The 14,886-nt window shown below is 45.0% G+C and overlaps 1 protein-coding gene across 3 annotated transcripts in view; it reads right to left on the bottom strand.

Annotated features, from left to right (window-relative positions):
- erc2 (ELKS/RAB6-interacting/CAST family member 2) overlaps positions 1-10,341 on the bottom strand; it is a 42,034-nt gene extending 31,693 nt beyond the window's left edge. For all 3 annotated transcript variants that reach the window (XM_076037224.1, XM_076037226.1, XM_076037225.1), the window contains exons 1-2: positions 10,224-10,341; positions 5,103-5,952 (exon numbers count right to left, since the gene is read on the bottom strand). In XM_076037224.1, coding sequence (XP_075893339.1) covers positions 5,103-5,780 — 678 coding nt within the window. In that variant the 5' untranslated portion in view covers positions 5,781-5,952; positions 10,224-10,341. The remainder of the gene's footprint in view (positions 1-5,102; positions 5,953-10,223) is intronic.
- Positions 10,342-14,886: the final 4,545 nt, after the last annotated feature.

The following is a 14,886-nucleotide window of genomic DNA, read 5'->3' as shown; positions in this document are numbered from 1 at the left end:
CAAGTGAGCTATGCCCATAGCATGATTAAAGAATCGTTCCAATGATCGTAAAACTAAACTACTCTTATTTTACAAGAATTATGCACTCAGGCAAACATATTTATGGGTAGTAAATTAAACTTTTGCCAATAAATCTTTGAACATTTTACACATTGCACCTTTAAGTATCTTTATGAGTTAAAAAAAAAAAAAAGAAAGAAAGAAAGAAAAGAAAAAGATGGCATAAATCCCCTTTGATTTTATTATGAGTACTCCTGTGAGAGGATGTTTCAGTGGGAATCTGAAGTTGGAGCTCAAAACCACTCAGGCACGCTGATCATTAATGAGTTGCAGTGTACGTTTTTGTGGATTTTCATACCACCCAAATCACATTGACAGGGAGAAAATACACACAAGTGACGCCTTGGCCTGCTAACTGTACTTTCACTGATATACGTACGTCCTTTATGGCTTGCCGACATAAATACATGGTGTGTAAGAATTATCGCACAGGTAAAAAGGTGCAGGGAAACAGTTTGGAACCACCGGCGTTGAGCTGAAATTAGAGGCCAGGGCTGGACATTTTCGCCGGGAAAATACCAGGAAGTCATCGTTTGCCATTTCTTTAGCAGAACACATCTTCACTGACATCCCCTCCCTCCCTTTTCCGCCTCTACATGGACTCTCCAGGCCCTGCGGCTCTAATCTAATATGAAACACTGCCGTCCCGCAGAAATACGCCGGCAGACCGTTCCGCGTCTTATCCCCTTCTCTTTGTTCTTCCATCCTACACTCCCACCTTAATCTTCGCAGCCTCACACTGACACAACCGTCCGCTGTTTCTCTGCAATTCCTCCCGCCTTGTTAAGAGGATGAGGCAGCAGCCATCTTGCGCTCGCAAAAGGAGGAGGAGGAGAAAGTGGCGACGATTGCCAGCGGAAATGTCTGAGGGTCCCCGAGTCTGGAGACCCTCACCACCTTTCACTGCGGGGGTGTTCATTTGTCCAGTGGTGCAACACCTGCTGATCCATCCTGGCAAACAGTGAGTGTGACAAAAACCTCTCTCACAGGAACATAAAGACTGGAGCCGAGTGCGAAATACAGTGAAGTCGGCAGGTCCCCCTGGAGGCCTCACAGCAAAATTTTAAGATGGTCTCATAGTTTTTAAAAAAGCTAAAAAAAAAAAAAAAAAATTATATATTATTGTCACCAATGGTCCAGAAAATGTCTTTCAGATCTAATATTCAATTTTTAAAAATATTATTCACAAAAGGGAAAAGGGACCAGGTTTCCAACTGCAGAAGAAAGAATAAATGTGATGTTATACTAACCCTGATGCAAAGAAGCTATGAAGTTGCATCCATGGAATGTCAGGTTATTAAAGGAAATTTAGATTGGTACTGACTAGGGCCCCCCACATACACCCACACATACATACACCATGCCCCAATGACTTGTTAGCACAGAAAATGTGAAACATTCGCAATGTGAGACACTGCAGGTGGATTTAAGATCTTCTGTTCGCCTCTATTTAAGATTTAAGTTACTTAAATTATTTTACTCACTCAATTTTTATTCCGACAGTACGGGTAGTGGGGGACGTTTCTGCCATCCATGTTTTTGAGTAGCATAGATGTTTTATATTGAAATGCTCTGTGTAAGTGATTGAGAATGTTGTTGCCGTGCACCTAGCAGCTGCTGCCAGGTGCAGTTCTTTCAACAGAAACATCTTGTTGCAAAGGAAACATTGCATATTGGCTTTTTCAGCGTCTGCATTGGCTGCTCATTGTCTGCAGTCTATGTCACCAGCAAATCCAAAGCAGAAAGACATGAATGCTGCATACTAAAGTATTTGTTTATTTATTGCGGCATTATCGCATATCGCATGTTTTCCTAATATCGTGCAGTCCTGGTACTGAGTAACAATCAGGATGACGGGGACCCCTCCGAATATTGACGGGTATTTCCAACACTGCACTGGAGGGAACGCTAAGCTAAGCGTGTATCTAGCCCAGCACTTGAAATTCAAAACGCCCCGAGTCCACATACATACTCAATTTCTAGTTCACTCCCGATGTCCTAAATTTGCCTCGACACAACAGTCCTCTTCGCGCAGCTGAAGCCGGGCTGAGACAAATTCAACCCGCTTCCTCCGTGCACCCGCGGAGCAGCGCAGCACAAGAGGGCCTCCATTTTGGGGATTGATGAGGGCCAAGCTGGGTGGCTGAGCAGCAGCGGTCGTGACTCAGTCAGATATGGTACGCTCCAGCTCACACGCTTCCCTCCAGCTTCAGAACCGACGGAACAGTCGGCTGAATTTGAAGTCGTACGTACGTACATACGGTGCATTTCAAATGCGCCGCGTTAGCGCCCCTCCTCGGCCAATCGTTACCTCCGGTCATGGGCTGTCCAGATTAAAAATCTCAAGGCTGCGATTGGTATTTCAGTCACAGTCTGTGTTTTATAGAGCAAATTAAAGACTCATGCCTGAGCGGTTTCCCTCTTTCACTTCAATGAGGTGATAAAGGAGCGCTCACGCCCCCTCCACCCCACCCAAAGTAAATAATGCACGGTTTTTGCTAACGCTAATAGACGCCAGGCACCTGATGGAAGTGCGAAAGGTGCAACAAGACAGATGTAACGACTGGCCTGACATGACTCCATTATTAATGAGGCAATTTGCTTCTCGGCTAGCCTCTGGAAAGCGCCATGCCATGAGTACACACTTATGTAAGAATGCCTCGCATGCCTCCAAATCAGAATTAGAGATGACCAATTATAATGGCAGGGCACATCTGCCTTTTACAAGCTGACATAGTTCAATAATGAACCCCACCAGGAGGGCTAAAAATATAGCCCGCTTCTATGTCACAGCCAACATTGATGGCCAAAGCTGAGGGGGGGAAAAAGAAAAAGTCCTTTCTTTTCTTTGTATGTTGCACAAAGCCATGAAAGGCTGCACTGTCCTGCTCCTCTGCACACTCTACGGAGCCAAGCTAAAAATATTACAAGGATTCACACTTGGTATTTAATCGGCCGGAACACGAGGTGTACAGTTAACCGATGAATGGCTTATAGGCCCAGTGTGTAAAGAAGGTGCAGCATATAGCATTGAGGATGTAGATTGCAGCAATTTGAAGTCCGTGGGCCAACTTCAGTTTGCCTTGGGGTCTGGGTTTTTTTTTTCATTATTTGAATAATAGATCAGAATTATTTATTTAATAGCAGTGAGTGTAAGTAAGGCCATTTTATCTCAGCAAGGCCAGCCAGTGAGTGTGAACCTTGCATAAGCTAATGTTGGGTGGAAGAGGTAGCATCAGTCACCTGACCTGAGTCCATCCTGCTTCTAAAATAGGATCAACATGCTGTCGCTTCTCCTTGTCTTGAAGAACATGTCAGCGATATTATTTGAGATGGGTCAGATTTTGCACAAAAGATAATCACCAACAAACTTTTGCACCTTCCTCCTGCCCTCCTGCATGGCTGCTTTAGCACTTTGATGAGTCACACCAGTAGAGAGCAGAGGCCATGCCTGGTGCATGTAAATGGCTTATTTCAAGCCAACATTCACCATATAAAAGTGATTATACAGTCAACTACACATAAGAGAAATATACAGATTTATTGTACTTCATATATTATATTCCATCTCCTTGAAATGTTCGCAGCTGCCTTGCTTCCACTGTCCGTTCTAATTAAGAGTCGCCTGACACCCTGCATGGATTCTCCATCGGCTAAACCTCAGATTTTGATCCTGAATACGTGCCACTTCATGGGCAGGATGGCCTTTTGAATCCAGCTGTTCCAAAAAGGCAGACAGACACCAACAGACGCACACACATTCAAAGGTCAGGCTAATGCTATCGCGCCGTGACCTTGAAGGCTTGTTTGACAGTGTTTGCGCTTTGAGTAATGAGCAGTCTATTGGCTGCTCGCCGCGTGGCAGCCTCAGTCAGCCGGTCACACAAACGCAGACTGACACCGCCACAGAGGCCACGGCCAGCGGCGGAAATCCACCGGACGAGCTGCTAGGAGCGCCGCTAGAACGAGCGGCGTCAGTTTGAATTATCAGGTGAGGCAGCTGAGCAATGAAGGGACGTTTCTCACCAGCCACACTGAGGTGCTGTGATTTTCTTGTCCGAATCGGGCCGCTTGTGTGCATTAAAAAAATAATCTTTCCTCATAGCTAGCATCGTATTAGCCGTCGCTCGTTGTATTTATGCATTCCTGTAGCGACAGGCAATTGGATTTAGAAACTAATGAGATAAGATAAGAGATAAGAAATGAATGTTTATGCAAGATTTTGAAGAGATACGTGTTTTTTGTTACAGCGATTTAAATTCCTTGTTTTCAGCTTCAGATAAAAAAAAAAAAAAAATCATCCTGTAATTCTTGAAGAGAGTGACAGGCAGATGAACAGACAGGGAAATGTGTTAAAGTCAATGTCAGCGACAGAGAGACAGTGAGAGCGTGTGTGAGGCAGAGATTGTTTGAGCGTCTGTGACTCTCGTCTCGGTGTCTTGTGCCTCCTCTTGTCAGTTGGTGATATAACTGGGCCATGTCTACTGCCCAAGCGCAAAAAAAAAAATAAAAAAAATGACTGAAAAGTTTTGAAAACTGCTGTCTCACACTCCAGAGATCACACTTCACAAACCTCCGTCTCTTACAGTCAAGTGGCTGACGGCTAGCAGGGCACATCTCAGTGCGCCATCACGCTTCTTCGTAACTACCATCGATCTTTACATATATGATTATGAAAGTCATGGGTTGTTTCATGATATGATGCGATGCTCTAAGGTGAGTGAACATGGGCTCAGGTTTCAAAAAGGCGAATCACAGGCGGCTAAAAATTGAAGGGTTTCCTATTTCCTGCTCTCTCCCACATTGATTCCGTCCCAGAGTGCCACGCACGCAGATCGAGCGTTAAATATTTATGCGCACTCTTTCCTCTTGCCAGAGAGGTCGCCGTGACTATTGGAATCATGACTTGACTATTGCTGTTCTCCCAGTTCTTGGGCTGCGGGTGACAGTGGTGAAAGCGCGCAGACACACAAGAAGGACGGAAACCTGAATTGGTTGCAGCGGTGAGAGGGTGACGGCGAGCCGAGGGCTCTGCGCCCTACCTGGTTTTCCTCGTGAGTGACTCTCATCTGCTCTTTCAGGATGGACGTGCGGGCCGCCTCCTCCTTCCTCATGATCCGCTCCTTCTTCAGCTCGGGGCTCCAGAAGCTCTTGATGCTGTTGGTGGACGATCCCAGCTTGCTGTCCTTTAAGTCAAGCTCTCTGCGCAGCAGCTCATTCTCCCTCTGCATATCCCTGAGCTGGGCCTGCATCTCCAGCAGCTCACCCCCACTGCCCCGCACTGCCTGCCTCAGCAGGGCAGAGGGCACCCCCTGGTGGTGGTGGTGGTGGTGCAGCATGGAGAGGGAGCCCAGGTCACTGTAAGACAGAAGGTCAGCGTGATGAGGCAGCCCCACCGAAGCGATGTTGGGACTGCTGCCCATGGCTGTGACGCGGCCCCCGTACATGGCCCGGCTGGTGGCGCGACCCAGGGTCATAGTGCCCCGCGGGTAGGTCGCAGTGGAGCCCACGCCCTCGTGGTCACTCAGGTACATGGGCCCTGAAGTGGCATAGGCAGCATTGAGGGACTGGATGTTCTCCATGGAGAGCGTCTTGCCCCCTGCACCGCCCCCGCCCCCACTGTTGGCCCTCCGATGGCCCAATCTGGGGGACCTTGGCAGGCGTGGGGACCGTGCAGGGCTGCTCTCTATGTGGCCTACAGCTCTGGCACTGCCGTACATGTCCTGTGAGTGGGCGGGCGCGGCCACCAGAGGGTCCTTAACAGGAGAGCGCTAAAATGAGTCTGCTTTGACTGCGCATGGGAGGGTGGGGGGGGAGAGGGGGTGGGGGGGTGGGGGAGAGAGAGGGGATCTGATTTGGTTCCTTAACAAGCCGAGCACATCGCGGCGAGATCTGAGGAGACAAGAGGAGAGAGGACCCCCGTTAGACCAGCAGCAACTGCTTTTCAGGGCGGCGGATGAAAAGGCGCGGGGAGGAATGCATTCACAAACAGACTTCAGCAGCGCTTCACAGAAGGCAGACGGACTCGGTCTCCAGCCGAGTTTAGCTTTCGGAAAACAGATGATTGATGCAAAAGTGTACGCTTTGAAATTTCAAAATTCAATGACACATTCCTGGAGGAAACAAGGACAAAGATTTTGTGATTTCTCTTTTTTTACGCTATCAGTTCATTTTAAAAAGTCAAGTGAGGCACAAAATACCCTGCTGAAGGCTGACAGAGAGAAAAGGGGTCTGGAAACCTGAATTTTTAATGCTTTAATAATAGCCCCGCAATTTATCACATTCTTGTGCATATTTAAAACCTTGATGACAGCAGATGGGTCATTAATACATAATAGTAGGTATAAATATATTGAAAGATGAAAGCTGTTTAATGCAACAAACGCTAAAGATGGATGTTGTTCATGTTGCAAAATGTGTGGTGTCGAATAATGAAGAATCATCTGAGAGAGAGAGAGAGAGAGAGAGAGAGAGAGAGAGAGAGAGACAGAGACAGAGAGACAGCGAGAGAGAGACAGAGAGACAGAGAGAGAGAGACAGAGAGAGAGAGAGAGAGAGAGACACACACACACACACACAGAGACAGACAGAAAGAGAAAAAGACTTGACCGTCAAAATGAACTACGCTACTTTCCTTTCTTCGCTGGCACTCTGGCTGCTCAGACCCAGTTCCCATGGTGACCATGCCAGGCAGACGGTAGCGTACTTTTTTCCAAAGGTGAGAAAAACGATTTGCGACCAATCGAAGACGGGCGATTGTTGCAACAAATTGGGGACGACCCCAACTCCCGCCTGCTCTGTGGGGGCCACTGTCTGTTTTCAACAGCCCAAAGTTCTCGTTGTTGTTCGTCTCTCCCTCGCCTCCCCCCCGTCCTGCATGTTCATTTGAAGGACAGACGAAATGACAATTGGTGGCACAGGGAACTATCTGTCAACAGGTCTCGCCTGAGATTCCGGCTGACAGGAACCCTCAGCTGCGCTTGTTAACGCATCATCTGTGAGGAAACGCTGGGGCCAGAAAGCTACGGCAGCGTTCTGGCAGAGAGGATCAGACAGGGGCGCCTCTTCGAAACGTAGAGGGAGAAACTGACAGAGCAGATCAACTGCAATCTGCTCAGGCGCTTACAGGGCGCGTGTGCTTAAGAGTTTGCTTTTATAGTCAGCCAGCGCAGTAAAATAAGATCTCGTTTGTTTGTTTGCTCGCTTTTTCCTCTCTGGTCCCTCAGCGAGACATTGGCAAATTAAAGCTAAATCCTAAAGGCGCAGACATATGCAGCAACAAACAGTGCAGCTCTTATCTGCAGCGGTCAGCTTGCCACAGGAAGTCTGTGCAGTTTGGCGGGCGAACGCTCTCGGACCAAAGGCGGCCCTCGAGCGGTGGGCGGACAGAGCCGGCCGCACTGGCTCCTGCAGGCCCAAAGTCAATTAAATCCAAGTGAAGCGTAATTAAAGCAGCATTTATTAGGATGAGCTTGTTACAACTGCACGTGCTAATGTTTATCTCTATTTGTTGAGACAGGCAAACTGTACGAGCTCGTCTTTGTTTCTCCCTCTCACTCTCTCTCTCTCTCTCTCTGTTTGTTTTTTGGCATTTCCCACTTGACCAGTGATGTATCTATCTGTGAATCCGTGAGTCAGCCAGTGACTCTTTCAATACTTTGCCCAATTTGGGTTTGTCTCGTCGTCCTGCTTTCCAAACCCATGTGCCAAAATGAGTCAGCTTTTTTTCTCTCTCCCTCCCCAGACAGCCGGCTGAGGCAGCTTCAAGTCAATTAACCCGTTTGGTCAGAGTGGGGGGAAAAAATGAATTTGCTGCTCTCAATTTTTTTTGCTTAAATGCTACAATGCAGCACTTCTATTTGATTTAATTTGATCCAGCACTTGCAAAAACAATTCAATGAGGAGCAGAAAAGATGTCAATGACGTTGGCTACAGAACAGCGTCTGCTTTTCTGTCTGCCCAGAGGAATACGACTCTGTTGCAGCAGTTTTCACAGAGCAAAGGGAGGCTAGTAAGGAACAACCTAAATCAATTGTATTTTTTTTAAATTTATTTTTTTAAAGAGAACAGATTTGGACAGTTGTGCATCAAATTGAAATCTAAATACAACTGTATATAATATAGTGTCATCTTAATAATAACTAGTGATAAAATCTAAATTACAAAGATGGCACTATTACTTCCTAGCAATTACACACCTAACCGGACATATTGTAAAAGTAGAAAACTGGAGACTTGAGCAAATGTGTTCGTCCTCGAGGCAGAAATCAATGAGCATCATTGTATATTTACAGCGTCTGAATGTGTTGACAGTAGAGGCTCTGTGTTATTTAGCAAATTAGAGAAGAAGATTAAACACGGTGTCATATCAATATTCGCTTAGAGTCTATTTTGCATCCAAACACCACATTGATCATCAATTTCCAATTCCAACTCCAACTGCCAAATTTCCTTTTTCACTCTGATGGATTTTTATCCACGCAGAGTCACTGCGCTCATGCATTTCCCTGCGAAGAGAGGAGCCTTCCACGGCGCTACAGGACTGAACGCTATTGGCCAAACTGGGATAATATTAGAGCACTCAAGGGATGCCAGCAGAGAATGCCAATTGTAATCCACCAACCCACTCCCACTCTCGCGCTAACAGTACAGAGGGTGCTGCAAAGACTGGGTAAGGATGCATTAAAAAAACAAATAAATAAATAAAAAGCGATTAGCGATTCGTTTCAAAAGGAAGCCTGAACGAGTGCAGGACGCAGCTCAGCGGCCACAGCTTTTAACCTGGCTCCCTTATGGAGGCGGCGGGGGAGGCCCAAAGCCGTCACGGGCACAAGGACCCCAACACCTTCCAGCGAATGACGGCACTTCCCGACAGGCAGCTGGGCAGCAAAAAAAAAAAAAAAAAGAAAGATCGCTGGTGATTCAGGGAGCAGCGGTGCGTTAACAGCGTGGAGGATACAGATGTTGGAAAACAGACATTTCACCACAGGCGATGCTAAGTGTGGGCCTGTCAGTGGCTTTGGGTGGGGGAGTAGGAGAGGAGGAAATGATGAGGAAGAGGAGGAGAGAAGGAGGAGGAGAGGAGCAGAGGACTGCTTTCTATAAGGCCATGGTGACATTTTGAAAGCATGCAAGCATCATCGACCCCAACCACCCCCCCCCCCCAAACACACACACACACACACACACACACACACACACACACACACACACACACACACACACACACACACAACACACACACACCTCCACCACCACCAATAATAATATAATAGTGCCAGTTCAGATGTGTGCGTGTGTGTAAGGAGTGGCATTCTAAATGTAAAAGCACCCCTGCGTACAGCGGTCCGCACGGCTTCAACTTGAGCACCAGTGCAACGCACGCGGCCGCCCCGCACACGTCACGTCTCCTACTACGGCGCCCCCGTGGCTTCCCGCACGGCACGCACGACGACGCCTCCATTGGATCTGAGAGCGGTTGTAAAAAACGTGCTAATCCATACGGCCTGCGTGACCATCCGACGAGCGGCGATCAATGACGGACAGACGTGACACCCTCGAATGGCTGAAAGACCCAGCAAAGACTCACCCAACGGCCTGAGCCGCGGATGGAGTGCTGAAAATGTATTGGTCTATTTTTACTCAGAACCTCGTGCTGAAACGTTCGATTTTAGTTTTTTTTTTTTTTTCCTAAACTAACGTTGCGTTGAGGCTGGATTTTGAAGTGCGGTATGCATGAAGCCGGACCGGCCGGCGGACACTCGAATGCCTCACCGGGCCGGGCCTACGTGCTCGACGCCTTCCGCTTGCCGCGCGCGATGAGCACCTGACTATACGAGATATCAGTCCGTGCCGCCCCGGGAAGCCGCCGGTTCAAAACCTTTATTTTGAAATACACGCCATTGCACTGATACTATCGCGGGTCGCGAGCACCGGCAGTGTCCGTGCGAACAACGAGCACCGACAGCGAAGCTGCTTCGTTGGAAATATACAGTAGAGCTGCCTTTCCCCACGGCCGGCTCGCTCACGGAACGTGGTTTATTTTTGAAAGAAAAAAAAAAAATTCCACGAAACGAAGGGCACGTTCACGCGATTATCGCGCTACCATCATCTTTTGTCGAATTCTGCCCAAAGTCCGGTTGAATAAGGTGACGGATACGCACCTGAATCGACGTTAAAACCTCTCCTTGGCCGCTCGAGACGGCATCTTGTCGCCTTCATTCACCCCCAGCAGCCTCTCGCAGCATCCTGCGCTGTCATTGGGCAGCGGACACGCTCGCGCTCTCTCTCTCCTCCTCCTCCTATTCCTCCTCCTCCTCCACTCGCCAGAGAGCAGCATCACTGCTACCGCTAGTGGCAGCTGGCAGGAGGGGTTGGGCGGGATGACGGCGAGCTGCGCCTGCCCAGCGGCCTGCGCTCTATTTCACGTCGCCTGCATGGGCGCTTTAAGCGGCGGTGATTGGCAGCGACCACTTACCTTAGTTAGAAGAGGGAGATGGCTTTTATTTGTGCCGTGGCAATCCGTCATCTGGCAGCGAGGCTGTGCAGCAACGGGATAGAGGAGAGGAGTGGGCGTTTCTGATCTAAATCTGTGATTCCTGTTAATTAATATATAAATAGATTTTACATGTATATATACATATATATATATATATATATATATGTGTGTGTGTGTGTGTGTGTGTATATGTATATACATATATATATATATATATATATATATATATATATATATATATATATATATATATATATATATATATATATATATATATATATATATACATATATATATATATATATATATATATATATACATACATATATATATATATATATATATGTGTGTGTGTGTGTGTGTGTGTGTGTGTGTGTGTGTATGGATGAATGTGTATTTGTGTCTAATGTCCAATTTTTTAATGTCAAAATAACATTTGTTCTTAAATTATCTGGTACGTTGTCTTTTTAGAATTATGTTTCATGTTTCAAAAGTTATAATTGCAGGAGTGAGTATGAAGAGTCTGACAAACTGTTTCTTAACACAACAAGTAACTTAAAAGTCTTTTTTTTAAAATCTATATGTCCAAAAATTACAACTTACTTGTTTTATCGCAATTGTCTTTTTTTTTTTTATAAAGTGATGTAGTATGAAGTATGAACAAAAAGCAAAAGCCTCACATTTTGCCTGATCAGCCTTGTTGTTTTAGCGGCACAGTTAGCTTAAATTTAATGCAGCACGCTTTGAATAAGATGGGACTGGGGTCAATAAAACCCTGGAAATATGTAGTATATTCTAAAACTACCAGTCATACTACTACATTCCACAGGTATTCAGATTTGTAGGTGACAGTATAAACAAAGGAAATTAAAAGGGTCTTGACTGGCTTGATCATTAACAATCCACTGTGCAGCACTCACAGGGAAACAATTAGCTAAAGTCCTGCAGCTGAGCCATCTATCATGTCATCCTTCGGAGCTGACTCGACCACTCCTTTGACTTGGCTGCCTTCCCACCCATGTCAGCTTAAAGTCTTCCTTGGCGCAGGAAGAGGTTCAGGTTCAGAATATGTCAGCTAGGCAGATACCTTCCCAAAATCCAGGACATCATTTTAAGATAAAGACCAGCAGTATAGAGTTCAATACAGCCTCCAAAGAGCAATCCCAGCCAGTCGAAGGCAAGTGTCTGTGTCCTGCTTGGCCCACTACCTACACCACATGGGTCCTCTCATTGGTTGTCTGTCTGTCCATTTACATAGGACATACAAACAAACTAGGTAACATTAGTTAGTTAGCAGACTAACTGAAAATTTTTGATCAAGGATTTAATAAACTATATTTTTTTATTATTAATTCTACAGTCATTTAAGAACAGAAACATGAACATATGGGGAAAAGAAGCATGAAAAGTACACAGAAATAATGTTGTTTTTTCCAGACCCAATAGCAGAAGGATGTGTTCCTATTCAACTTTGATGGTTCAGCTATGCATGTGGTCTTCCACACTGTGTTGTCCATATTCAACATCTCTCTTCCTCGCTACTCAGGCTTTCAGAAAGAGCAAAAATTCAACATGACTCTCTTTACGTTCTTTATATTTGGGTATTATCTGCACACTGCTTTAGAATATTAGTATCGGCTGAAAGATTGGCAGGCCTGCAAGTGCAGTAGTTGAGTTTTTTAATATGGCTGTTCTCAGGAGGGCCATAGCAAGGAATCCATTATGAATTAGTCTGGCTGTGTCAGGTACAGGTAAGTAAAGACAATCAAAATGTCATCGCTGGGGCCAGGGGTGTTTTTTTTTTTTTTTGTAATGTTATTTACCATTTATTACAAAAATGTTGCTTTTCTGGTGTGTTTTCAAACAAAAAACATTTTCTATCATACAGGAGCATGAGAGGAGGGCAGACGTATCTCCTGTGCCAACAGCAGCAACAAGAGACAGCGAACAGCTTTGATGCCGGAACTCAGTGAGTCAGTCTAAATTTATGACATTACAAACGGTGACTTCACCATGAGGTGACTTTGCCCTCCACAACTGTTTGAATTTTAAAAGACGTCCCGAAAGGCTTTCCCAAATCCAACCAATATATAGGCCCTCAGCTCCTGCCATGCAGTGCAGTGCTTGCCTCTGGGCCTCCTGCAATTGTAGGGACTTTCCCCTTATTACAATGTAAACACTGATGCTAAGTTTGCTTGACAGGGCCCAAAGGAGAGGCATCAGCAATTCTGTGGCCTAAAAACAACGTCACACTCTATTTTTCTTTTATCCTTTCATCCACACATCCAAAGGTTCAGAAGCAGGATGAAGAGGAAACTGACACAGTAGGAAGCTCTCTGTGCTTTAATTCATAAAAATGTATTTAATTTGATTTCTGCAACATTTTCACAGATAGGATGAGATCCCAGAAACAGCTGAACTCTTGCACACATCAAAGGGCACACAGACTCTTGGTTCTGTTGTAAAATGTTTGACTTTTGATGTTTACCTATTTATTAGAGCTAACATATCATCAGCCAAATCTTTTTTTTTTCTTATAAAATAAAAATGTCAACAACCAAATAGAAATGACATAATAAGATATAATATTAATATAACAAAACAATAATGATATTCAGCCCTGCGATGAACTGGCGACTTGTCCAGGGTGTCCCCTGCCTTCGCCCTAAGACACCTGGGATAGGCTCCAGCAGACCCTTGTGACCCTGAATAGGAATAAGTGGGTATAGAAGATGAATGAATGAATAATGATATTCAAGTTTCTATAGATAATAGCTGAATTATTATGGTGGTAGTGAGCTGATACTATCCTTTTTTCCTTTTTTTTTTCTTTTCTTTACAAATGCTGAAAGTCACACTTCTATAAGAAATTATATTTCCATTAGGAGATTCACAAGCTTAAGCTACCAGTACATGCATCAGAAAAACAGTCTAATACTGTCAAAAACTTCCAAGTAGATTGGAGTATAGGAATCTTGACAATAATGTGTTTGTTTTTTTTTTTTCATTAGTAGTGGGTCTGTGCTATTTGCATCTTCAAACCAAAGGGACTTCATGCTCCTGTATAACTTGCAGGCAATTTGATGCTACAGATGTCTGCGTAATACAATAGATTCAAATTAATGTGCAATTAAAATGGCTTGACAATGAGCAACGACTGCGTAAGTATACAAGAAAGAAGCTTATGCATCATGTTGCCTGTAGCTGAGTCTTTGAAGCTCCTTTGTGTTTCATCGCATCCACTGCAGAAATCTGCATTCACTCTAGAAGCTCATTCACTCTGTACATGCAGAGAGACTTTTTCTACTCTATATACAGTCCATCGTCCTTGCATCGAGTGCACTGTATGTGGGTGTATGCCTATTGCTGCTGTTAAAAAAAAGTGTAAATGTTATTTTTGTATTTGACTTAGCATTCACTTCTGTTACTATGCAGTCACTAGAGTCTGTATGGCCATGTAATCACTTGTATAGCAGTTTGATTGCACCCTCCCCCTTTCTCCTGCCTGTTCTGGATTAGTCCCTAATCAGGGAAGTCACTTAAGAGTATGAAGTCTCTGAGATTCAAGTGGTGCTGAGGCTTTGTTGTTGTTGTTGTTGGATTCATTGTACTCAATTGTACTTTTGCATGTTTCTGAAGTTTGCTCCAAAAATAATCCTGATTCACATATCACAGATATGAATGATGATGCAACACTGCTTTTAATCCTTAGATTAGGTCTTAAATTGTATACATGAAACTATATAGTCAGCATTATCTAAAGTGAAAATGGATTAACCATAAATGAATTAACCCACAAACATAAATATGCTGCCAAATGATAAGTGACCTTGGAGCAATTAGTAAATGTACAATAACACACCTGACACTATTATATTCCATAAATGTTATTTACTTCTGCAATTTCCACATCGCCATAACTTAAATTTCCTTTTCAGTACAGAATAACCATTGTAACCCCTGAAGCAGCTGACAGATACTGACAAGCCAAGCATGTTGCTGCCCTGCCGGTAGTGGAGGCAAAAACTCGGGTTCTGGAGGAGTTTGGGGAGGCCATGAAGGAGGACTATTGGTCTGCCTTTGGTGCCCCCGCTACCTCACTCGGAATAAGTGACAGAAGATGGATGGATGGTTGGCTGGCTGGTTGGCTGACTGGCTGGCTGGATGGATGGATTTCCACAAAATAACTGGAGATAATCTTAAAAGTTATGATCAAGGGCGACGCTGACCCTACTTTGGGGCTGCTTCATCACTCCCAAAATTAAACTCAGCATCCCCGAAAGTTGAGTTGAAAAGCTTTTGTTTTACGCTTTTAATTCGTTTTTGAC

This window comes from Nelusetta ayraudi, unplaced genomic scaffold (assembly GCF_046127955.1).
Source record: "Nelusetta ayraudi isolate G7.1 ecotype Tasmania unplaced genomic scaffold, CSIRO-AGI_Nayr_v1 ptg000050l, whole genome shotgun sequence".
Taxonomy (NCBI): Eukaryota; Metazoa; Chordata; class Actinopteri; order Tetraodontiformes; family Monacanthidae; genus Nelusetta; species Nelusetta ayraudi.
Note: the sequence above shows the minus strand (reverse complement) of the source record. Positions and strands in the feature narration are given on the sequence as shown.